The 11,236-nt window shown below is 29.7% G+C and overlaps 2 protein-coding genes across 6 annotated transcripts in view; one reads left to right on the plus strand and one right to left on the minus strand.

Annotated features, from left to right (window-relative positions):
* The window catches only part of TMS1 (serine incorporator TMS1), a 5,438-nt gene extending 3,434 nt beyond the window's left edge, over positions 1–2,004 (plus strand). For 2 of the 5 annotated variants that reach the window (XM_018509070.1, XM_018509073.1), the window contains 3 exons: positions 327–489; positions 560–742; positions 1,643–2,004. In XM_018509070.1, the coding sequence (XP_018364572.1) occupies positions 327–489; positions 560–698 (302 nt within the window). In that variant the 3' untranslated portion in view covers positions 699–742; positions 1,643–2,004. Of the gene's footprint in view, positions 1–326; positions 490–559; positions 743–831; positions 894–1,642 lie in introns of those variants that run through there. The other 3 variants (XM_018509072.1, XM_018509075.1, XM_018509071.1) reach the window with 2 other exon arrangements.
* Positions 2,005–2,735: 731 nt separating this feature from the next.
* The window catches only part of LOC108762180 (nose resistant to fluoxetine protein 6), a 28,996-nt gene continuing 20,495 nt past the window's right edge, over positions 2,736–11,236 (minus strand). The window contains exons 3-12 of the mRNA XM_018509080.1: positions 9,569–9,789; positions 6,826–7,034; positions 5,729–5,984; positions 5,233–5,393; positions 4,986–5,154; positions 4,555–4,748; positions 4,344–4,473; positions 3,888–4,080; positions 3,652–3,797; positions 2,736–3,534 (exon numbers count right to left, since the gene is read on the minus strand). Coding sequence (XP_018364582.1) covers positions 3,388–3,534; positions 3,652–3,797; positions 3,888–4,080; positions 4,344–4,473; positions 4,555–4,748; positions 4,986–5,154; positions 5,233–5,393; positions 5,729–5,984; positions 6,826–7,034; positions 9,569–9,789 — 1,826 coding nt within the window. The 3' untranslated portion in view covers positions 2,736–3,387. The remainder of the gene's footprint in view (positions 3,535–3,651; positions 3,798–3,887; positions 4,081–4,343; positions 4,474–4,554; positions 4,749–4,985; positions 5,155–5,232; positions 5,394–5,728; positions 5,985–6,825; positions 7,035–9,568; positions 9,790–11,236) is intronic.

Consider the following 11,236-nt stretch of genomic DNA (forward strand, 5'->3'; position numbering starts at 1 on the left):
GGGGGGGGGGGGGGGGGGGCAGATATAGATTTTTTGCTTAGTAGTTAGTGTGTGTTTACCTTTATTCCCTTTTTTGTTACCATCACAAACACATTACAGTATAATTTTTATAATATTAAAATTAAGTATTAGATGCTGCAAGTTAATTTCTAATTTTTCCTTTAATTTTAGTACATATAATATATAATGAAGGAACGTCTATACACGTGCATATTACAGCATGCTGTCAGAAACATTTATGAAAGCCAGTGCTTGTTCAGTATTTTTATTTGCAGCTTAGTAGCTTTTTCTTTTGTGTTATTTCTTGTTTTCCTAAATGTAACCAGATTATACTACAGTAGAAGGACGCAATCCTGATGCAGAAGGTGGAAAGGAAGCTAAGGTTTGGGACAATGAAGAAGAAAAAGTGGCATACAACTGGAGTTTCTTCCATCTTATGTTTGCTCTTGCTACTTTGTATGTTATGATGACACTCACTAACTGGTATAAGTGCGTATCTATAATATTAAACTATATTTGTTTTAATCCATCAATGTCACTATATTGATACCTTTAATAGACCAAACTCCAGTCTGGATACATTAAATGCAAACAATGCTTCAATGTGGGTGAAAATTATTTCTTCATGGATGTGTTTGGCTCTTTATGTATGGTCATTGGTAGCGCCTGCCATTTTCCCGAATAGAGATTTCGCTTAAACTTCTGGATTTATTGTAAGCCAAAATCTAAGAGTTTACAACAGGTATTTATATCTCGATATTGTAATGTAGTATTATAAGAAGTGATAACCAAGTATCTGTTTTAATATAATTTAAAAATCTTATGTTACAGACATTTCTCTGCTTATGATCTAACATTGAAATGCTAATGATTACATTTAAGCCAAATAACGCAATATGAAATATTGCATATTAAAATATATATTGATATATTTCTAAGAAGTAGATGTTCTATATAAAAATTTACTTTGTCAACAGTAATTATGTATTTAACATAGATATATGCAGAATAAACTGCATGTAATTTTAATTACTAAACTTATATAATATTAACTAATTCTTAGATTATATACAATTTAACTATCAATTTAATGATGTGCTTTATTCTGAGAGACTAACAGTTATATTATTATCATATGCTTTATATGTTATAAGAATCAGTTCTGTTAATGCCATATATATAATTAGATGTGTAAAATTATGGTATATAAAGATATATGATAGGAAAATTATATTTTTATTTATGTTTCTAATTTATGAAATTTATGATTATTTGAAAAATTATTTCAGCATCTATTCGATTTTTATACTATGCAATACGTTGCATGTACTCAAATAATATTGCTGTACCACTGATGCATTTATAACTAGTTTATAATTGATAATTAACGCATACATATGCGTTATTGCAATATATATTAATTGCATATATACGTATTCTTATCAAACATGTGACTCTATTCATATAAAATAACATAATTAAATACATTAGATGGTGCTGCTAATTAAAAGTTGTAGTATTTAGAAATTACTTTATTTAGTGGGGATGATTACAAGAACTGTATTTTACTTATTAATGTGTTTATTTCATTCTCTTTCAATTATTGTTTCTTACAGTTATTGTTTTATGCTTTTATTTTCAGCTAAAACAGCCTCAGTTTAGAGCTTTCTTGTAATATCATCCGTCTTTTGCAAAACGTACGTAGCTACAACTATAAAAGAAGTTAATGAGAACTGATCTTACGAATGAATACTATTAAGGGTGTAGGATTAGACAATTGTCATATGTGATAATTTTTTGCAATTCTGTGGGTGCGGTCAAAGTCTCACTAGAAATGTTTTGAAGCTTTCGAGATTGACCAATTAAAAGAAAGAATTTTACGAATTGATCGATCAAAGAATGTTTAAAGCATTTTTAGCATTACGTTGACCCTACATCATGGTACATAAAAAATTATTCTTCAAAATAATTTTTTTATGAAATATTTACGTAACTATATGTAAGTCTACGGAAAATTATTTTTTTATTAATAATTAAATAATACAAAACATTACTTTACTCACTCATTTATATTCAGTTTTTTCTTTATTCTTATCTAAATCAATAAAATAAATAAATATATATGTATAAGCTCTACTTTTATGACTATAGCTATGTAAATACAACTAAATTGTCATAGTTATTAGAAGATACTATAAAACAGCTTTATGTATCATTTATTTTAATCTTATAATTGCATTTGGTATGAGAAAAAATGTTATAACGATTATGTATATGATCATATGACAAGCATTATGTATATAAGATTAAAACCAGCAAAATTAAAACTTTTTTTTCAGTGATGTTTGGAAAGAATAATAGATTTTAAGGTTTTAGATTTTTTCTGTACTGTGTGTATTTATGTATATTATTGTGATAAATTAATCTAAACTTCTCCTATTCATTATGCTATATATTATGCGTGATATAACTGAGAATTATATTCAAGAGAAATTATATATGTAAGCTATATTCCTTGAACGATGTATGTAATATGTAAAAGTAAAGGACAAAAAAGATTAAAAAATTATATGAAATGCGCATTTAATACTATTAACAATAATCACATTTTATATATTATCCAAGATTTTCTGAATGATTTTTTTATTTCTTAGTCAAAAAATATTTGTACATGAAATTATTTTACGTTATGTCTTCTCTCATGGATATATACTAAAATAAATTATATCGTCTGATTATTATAGAGTCAACGTACTAATCATAGTTGCTTGCTTACATTTTTTATTATCTATATGTTTGATATGTAGGTACAAAAATTTTTGCCTTTTAATTTTTTAAATATTTGTTAATATTTTATACATTATTAATTAATTTTCTATATCTTTATTGCTTACATAAAAAAGGCATTGAAGCATGCAATGTCAATCCGTACGCATCACGAATTATATAGTATTGTCTATAGTATCTTGCCTGAGCGTAAAAGTAGTATTCTTCGTGTTAAGTTTATTGTACGAGAATTAACAGGAAACTAATATGTACAATTAATCTTATGGCCATATTTATCATTGCTACGTATAAAAGTGTAAATATATTTTTAATTACATAAAGTGAGGTCAGTGGATACTCATTAAAAACATGGAAAAACTTTTTATACGTACATTTCATTTGTGTGGATTCTACTAACTACTTTCCTACATAAAAAAAGTTTGAACTAATTTTTGCAAAATAATTTCTCTTTTTCTCCAATACTTTGTATCTACTATAATTTTCCTACACATTATACATTAATTATTAAAAATTTAATTAAAAACGTTATGTACAAATCCGTAGAGCTATTGTAGTCAAGCTAAAATATTTGGTCAAAATCAAACTGAAATTAAAATAAAGTCATTCCACTTTGGATGATTTTGTTATATCCTTTTTGTATATCGGTTTCTTCAATATATAATTTCTCATATTCTGGAACGGTGTGTCGAACAGTAGCGTGAGAACTATTGATATAAGAAGAATCCCTCCTATTTCTTTTAGATTTACCTGAAATAAATTATAGGCGTTTAAAATAATATTACATTTAATTAAATAATTTTATAAATAGATGAGTTGTAAAATGGACAAGAAATTTTACATCTGTTTTAAGAGTACAAGACTTACCATTATCCTCAAAAAATCGTAGTGATCCGCAGTGCGGGTTTGTCCAACATTGAAAAAAAATATCGGGAATTGCGTCAAATAGACGGCGTAACTAATTCTCGTAGTAACGAGGAATCCTCGCCAAGAGAATACTTGGTTCAAAAATGCTGCGAATTCAATAATGCAAAACATATTATTTGGAGATAATTGCTATTTATAAAATGTTAACTTCGCAATATTAACGCGATAATAATTACCATTTGAACTGCCGGTGTGCTGCGTTATCGCTATCCAAAGAAACAGGCCGCACCACCCGATAGGAGCGAACGCGTTATAAGCTGCCGCATGAATCGGCTCGTATACGTAATCAATAGAACCCATTTTAGAAGGGCAGATAATAGCCGCCAAAAACATTAGGCTACACACAGTCCATCCTATATAGAGAGTTGTCTGAAAACATTGGAAATTAGTATTATTTATCGCACAGTCAGAGAAAATCATAGTGGTGACAATATTGATAAAAGTGACAACTACACAAGTTTTATGTGTATAATTAATGTACATACAATTTTACATATAAAATAGTATAACTAGGCGCATATTAATTCTACTTGTATAGCTTTATAGTTGTTATCTTTATAGTTGCTATCACTATGTCTTTTTTTCTGATTGTAAATATCGCATATGTAGACAATTAATGCAATGATACTCACTGTGCCCAGTTTGAAATCCTTGGGTAAATTTCGCAGGAAGTAACCTGCGAAAATTCCAATGATGTAAACGGTCAGTCTGTGTGACGGTAATGTGTACGAGTAATCCGCAGTATCGAATAATTGTCTTATCCTACAGAAGAATAAGATATGAATAATATATTTGAAATAATCGATTTTTTTCTTGCTGCAACGCAAACATTGATTTACTTACGACGTGCCATAATATACGTAATTGTTGAGATCTTTGGTATACGTGACGTAAAATCTCAATATCGTAGACATCAAGGCCATTGTACCGAGTACAATAGCGCCGATCTTTGGCTTTTTGTACAAGAGTAATACCAACACAGGAGAAATCGCGAATAATTGTGTGTCTATTCCTATATGATGCGTGTGCGTAAGACACTGAAAGCAGAAAACGGTTTATCTCTCAATGAAAATATAGGCTAAAAGTCAAACGCGTCGAAATATTTAATTTCTTGCTAATATTCTTACACAATTGGAAAATTTGTATTAAATTTAACACATTTCCATATCCTAAATTTACTGTGTAAAAAAACGTTCTGTTCTCTTTTTAAATCTTAATGTTTGCGTTTTATTTCTTTATCTTCTGGATAACTACTTTATATGTATTTTACCTACCATATTCTCAAATCCGAAATAATTGTGAATAAATAAGAAATTCCGCCACCATGTTCTCTTGCAGATTTCCGCGTGATTGGTCACCACCAGCGGCCACTGCGGTCCAGATCCGATGTACGGCATAATGTAAGTACAGAATAATATCAGCGCACCTAAAGTAGGCACTAGCCTGAAACATTGCACGTATTGAAAGAAAACCATTTTCTATTTTCATTTATATGATTAAGTTAAGACCATATATCAATACCTTAGCAAACGTGATAAATATTCGTTTTTAATGTCCAAAATTCCAGACCTTTTTAATCTACCGACGAACAAATATGTCGTTAATAAACCGGATAACATTATAAATGGATCAGTATACAGACTAGCCGCTCTTCCGAAGACGGTCCATGGTTTACCTAGAAACTACGTCGAAAAATTATCGTTTACTTCCAAACAAAATATGCATCCGTGATAAAAATTAAGTTTTATTAATCAGACGGTGGATAACATTTTATTCACATGATAAAAGTATAATATTCTACATTATATTCCAATGTGATATATTATTTACATATACATTTTATTTATATTTTTATAACAAGATTATAGGAAATCTTCAAGATTATAATTTTGAAAGTTTATTTTATCTGTGAAAAAGAAATAATATCGAACACGAATATCTTTCGAATCTACGTGTTATATTTTCCGAGTTATATATTCATAAATTTATATTTGAAAATGAATAATTTACGACGTACCTCGCTCATGTAAGTTCGGTTTACGTAAGGGATAAAGAATACTGCCATGCTCTTGTGAGATACGAGCAATAAAACGCTGTTTAAGAATCGGATACCGTGAAGCGACGCTATGTCGCCTTGCGGTCTTTCCAACGAGAATAATTTCAGGATGTTGCGCTTCAAAGAAAACGATAAAAGCAATTCGCTGACCGGTATTTTGCAATGATCGTAGAATGTAGCTACGAGTGTCAGAACGAACACGGTGACGAAGAGAAGACTGAAAAGAACGTGAAAATTATTCAATTAATTCAAACTGTTAATATTCAGCGTTTTAACTTAGCAGTTTCAAATTTTGCGAAGATTTATAATAAATGTTCCATTTAAAAAAAAAAAAGTCGAGAATTTTAAATATTTATGAAAGTTTATTGTGAAAATCGATAATTTATGATGCATACACTGAGAAAAAAATGTTTGGTATTTGTAACTATAATTACATATCACTATAATTATGGTTATTACTGCTATAATAATAATAACAGTAACTATGTATATAGTTGGCAACCTAAAATGACTATATAATTATAATTGTTATAACCATAAAATAGTTAAAATTACCATAAATATAAAAATGATTCAAGCGACTATAATTTTATAGTTATATTTTGGGACAACTATAAAAAATATGGTCACTTGAATCATTTTTATAGCAATTTCAACTATTTTATGATTATAACAACTATAATTATAGTCATTTTAGGTTGCCAACTACATACATAGTTACTATTATTATTATTATAGCATAATCATAATTATAGTGATATGTAATAATAGTTACAAATACCAAACATTTTTCTCTCAGTGTATCATTATGATTGGATAAATTAATTTGTTGCCATTTTACAACATAGATCTTAAGAAATTATTTTTGAAAAGCTAAATACATGAATATTTTGAAGTATTTTATTATATATAATATATTAAAAAATAACTGTTATATTATATTATATACACATATATATATATATATATGTGTATATGTTAATACGTTATTAAAATGGTATTAATATAATATAATACAATACAACATTAAGACATGATTCAAACAAACATATTTTTACCTGGTGACGACAGTCGCTTTTGACAGAACGAGTTCCGGCCTCACTTGGCACAAGTTCTGGTCCACTTGCAGCGAAATTTTAAGTCCTGTCTGTGCTGTGTACTTTGAAATTGTATGTTGAAGAGATGCTTTCACATCCTGGGCTGTACATGATGCGGGTGTGCATATGGCCCAATTTATGTTGCTAAAACGCGGTACTCTGTGGCCGGGCTGAAAATCCAAAAATAAACTGTCTTATAATCTGTAATATTATATTACATAGAATTATATAGAAATTTAACTGTTAGCGAATCTAATATAGAAATTGAAATCGTTAGATTGTGCTGATAAAAAAATAAATCTGTACTACAGACATGCGAATTTTAATGTCATATATTACTGAAAAGATTAATTAGAATGTCATAAATCTCGCGAAAAAGATGGTGAGCTGACAAATTACGTTCTTGAGAATTACCATAATATTCTCTCTCACTCTTTCTCTCTCTCTCTCTCTCCACCATAAAAATTAATCCTATTATGCAGTTTCTCCTTCATCTTTTGTAATTTTTTATAAAGAAGTGTCCGTGAATGTCCGTAAAAAATTATTATTACGTATCGTTTCGTTAAATATTTATAACATACTAGAAAAAAATACAGAAAATGAAGAAACATTAGGGAAACCTGACATGTATTATGTCGATTATATCTAACTGACGCGATAATAGAATGTTCTTTTCTGAGATGATCTTCCATGAGATCTTTCGTAATAAGTGACCGTCAGTGAGAATTTTAATATACTTGTCGCACAGATGTTTTTGAAAGAGTTGCGGAAGTCTATTAAAAGCATATGATTGTGAGAGACATGGATAAAAGAGACGGGAAATGTTTTATAAATCACATTTCCACGTGAAGGTGGAACAAGCAATTCAAAAAGTAATTGATGCATTTGCTCAGTCAAGCAACCATAATTAATGCTCTTGGGTCTCGCTGTGAGCAACGTCAACACAGTACCGAATGATAAACATTAGCATCAATTTGATATGCTATACGCAACATTACAGACGATTGTTCTAACCGCACGCGTCGCATATTATTGTCTGCTATTATTATATAATCAGATTGTCGATCTAAGCAAAACAAATTTCCTGTATGGTTCATCAATCCACATTCCTATGCGATTTGTTTCATGTTTATTTTAGAGCCTTAATTAAGACGTTTTTCCTCAACAGTCATCGATATGATGTTATAAAAGTGAAGAATTATGATTTTTTCCTTATTCTATACGTCGAAAAAAATTTTTATTTATACCTTGAGATTCAATTATCCGGAAACATAATTGCGACAAATAACATTATAAGGTTTCTGTGACGTGTATAGAAGTTTCCGAAACAAATTTCTTATTTTTAAATTTAATTTGAATGTATCTCTATACTGAGAGAAAAATGTTTGGTATTTGTAACTATAATTACATATTACTATAATTATGATTATTACTGCTATAATAATAATAACAGTAACTATGTACACGGAGAGAATTTTCTTTTAAAATTTACCCTGAAAATATGGTGATTGTGGTACAATACAATATTTTAAAGATTTTTATCATGCACTTCAGTAAAATTGATCAAACTTATTTTATACTTTATTGTAGTTTTATTAATGAATGAGAGAGATTTATATTAAAATTCTTTGAAATACACACACACACACACACAATGTTGTTCCACGATTGTCATATTTTCAGGGTAAATTCTAAGAAAAAATTCTCTCCGTGTATATGGTTCTAGCAAATGTATATAGTTGGTAATCTAAAATGACTATATATATAATTATAGTTGTTATAACCATAAAATAGTTAAAATTACCATAAAAATTATAGTCACTCGAATAATTTTTATGGTAATTTCAACTATTTTATGGTTATAACAACTATAATTATATAGTCATTTTAGGTTGCCAACTATATACATAGTTACTGTTATTATTATTATAGCAGTAATAATCATAATTATAGTGATATGTAATTATAGTTACAAATACCAAACATTTTTCTCTCAGTGTAGATAACTCTCTAGAGCTATCAATGATATACTCGAGAAGATTGGAGCATTTCTTTTCGAGCAACTGTTTTTTTTTTCTTTTGTACAGTTCGTTTTACTCTATTAAAATTCAAGCTATGTCATCTGTCACAATCGCGATAGCGGTCTTTTATCTACGTCCGGCCGCCGATGTCCCTTGACTTCGTAGATTTACATTATGAATCCCGTAGCACAGGATTCACGAGTCTATTACATATTCATCAGGGATTAAATGTGTGCGCCAACGATGATCCTCTGAATGATTAAAATGCCGGGGACATTATATTTGGGGAAATACCGAACTGAAAATATTTTCCATTCGTTTCGATCTCTACACCCGATTTTTCAGATTAACTTTGTCGCGCGTAAATTTTATTAATTAACTTTATTCATTAATGCAAACTGCCTGAAAATAAATGGTATTTCTGCGAAGTATTCTCAGAATATTTAGGAACTCTCTCATGTACGAACCATCCGCGTTATCGTAATCTCGTGTCATTGAGAACCAGCGAGTAAATGGCGAAGCACAACTTAAGCATACGATTTTGATATTCTGCGTGCCTATACAACCAGCCATTCCGCTCGCGAACGTGAGATATCACCATAAGATGCGGTGATTGATTGCGAAATAATCGGTCACGTTGATTCGCATGGTGCATTACGAGAATACGCGCATTATACACTTACGTCGGTCATATTGCTGCGAAACGCATAATGCGAATGAAGCAGGCGATGTAGGTACTTGAGGTCCGGTCGAGACTGATCGACGTCCAGCTGCAAATATGCCAGGCAATACTGTCCCCGAATGCCATCCTTGCTCTCGACACCGACGCACTCGTCGAAGTCGCCGAATTGATTAACGTTTCCGCTCAGCAGACCGGAAGGCACTTTCGCGGTCGCGTCATACACTAAAATGTTAAAAGCGATCAATATGACGAAGATAGAAAGGTGGGACCGTCCTCTGTGAGAATGATCTTTACAATGTATACATTGCATTAACTCTTAAAATTGACGGTGAGTTTATTAGGCCTACTTAATTATAAATCTTTTTGTCAAAAATTTTAAACAATTCAATGTGAGATTCAATGTTTCCAGATTGCAGATGCAGGAGAATTAAATTTTAGAAAAATAAAAAAATTAAGAATAGAGTCTAAATGTAACGCACAATAAATATAAATAAGATATAAATTATATTTCTATCCATTATTCGCATTGCGTTTAATGTCTATTCTTAATTTTTCTATTTTTTAAATATTTAATATCTCTATTTTTATTTATAATATTTTTTCTATTGTGCGGTTCGACAGCTCCGGAGGATCAAGTAAACTTAATGGAGAATTTTTAATATCGAATATTGGAAGTTGCGATGTGATAATAATAATAATACTTGCGTGACACGTCGTTCGTAATATATAAAAAATTGCACGTTGTCGTGCACAGAATTCGGACAAAGAAAATAAAAGAAAGAATTTTACGACAACTGCAATATCTTGAAATCGTTGCCAAATCTCTTGTGTTGCGTACAGAATAGTATGAAATATTAATGCTTATCTACGAATAAAACGTGATGGTATGTACAATCATTTAATCGAATCGCTCATGAAAGATTATTAAATATAAATTCGTTCGTCGTTTATTTTCAGTTAAGGATCGATAACTACATGTTACGAGTTCCATTCTTGCAATCGTTCCGAAGAAGAGCTTCTCGAAACGAGATTTCCGTAATTATCGTCGCAGTATAATTTGATTTCAGATTACGTAGTGCTATCTTTAGTTCACTTTACATGAGTCACGCTTTCGAATATATTAGACTTATTAGACTTACTCGTAGATATATAGGCGTAACCAAGAGAGAGACGATTTTGGGGTTTTCGACTTCTTCTCTCCCGAATTTACAATTAAAAGTTATGATTTATAAAACCTGATATTTCTCCATTTAAAATTAAAAATATGAAGGAGACTTTTTAAACTCTAAAATATGTAAAGAGAAATAATTTGTTAGCGTAAAAAAATTGCTGTTTATGTGATAATACACGGAGAAGATTTTATACTTAAAATTACTATAATGTGGTAGTAGCTGCAGTCTTCATGTAAATTATTAAGTTTAAATGCTATAGTTATTTTTTTAAAAACAATAATATTAGGTGTTGAACTTAATTCCTGCCATTTTTTGTCTCCAAAATTGATTTGTTTCGAAGAGAAGATGAGTGAATACCTTAATCAAAGTAATTTCCTCCATTTTCTACTTTATTACTAATTAATACTTTATTAATAATACTTTGATTAAGGTATTTCTCTTCGAAACAAATCAATTTTGGAGACGAAAAACGGCAGGAATTAAGTTCAACACCTAAT

The sequence above is a fragment of the Trachymyrmex cornetzi genome, unplaced genomic scaffold, assembly GCF_001594075.2.
Source record: "Trachymyrmex cornetzi isolate Tcor2-1 unplaced genomic scaffold, Tcor1.1 scaffold279, whole genome shotgun sequence".
Taxonomy (NCBI): Eukaryota; Metazoa; Arthropoda; class Insecta; order Hymenoptera; family Formicidae; genus Trachymyrmex; species Trachymyrmex cornetzi.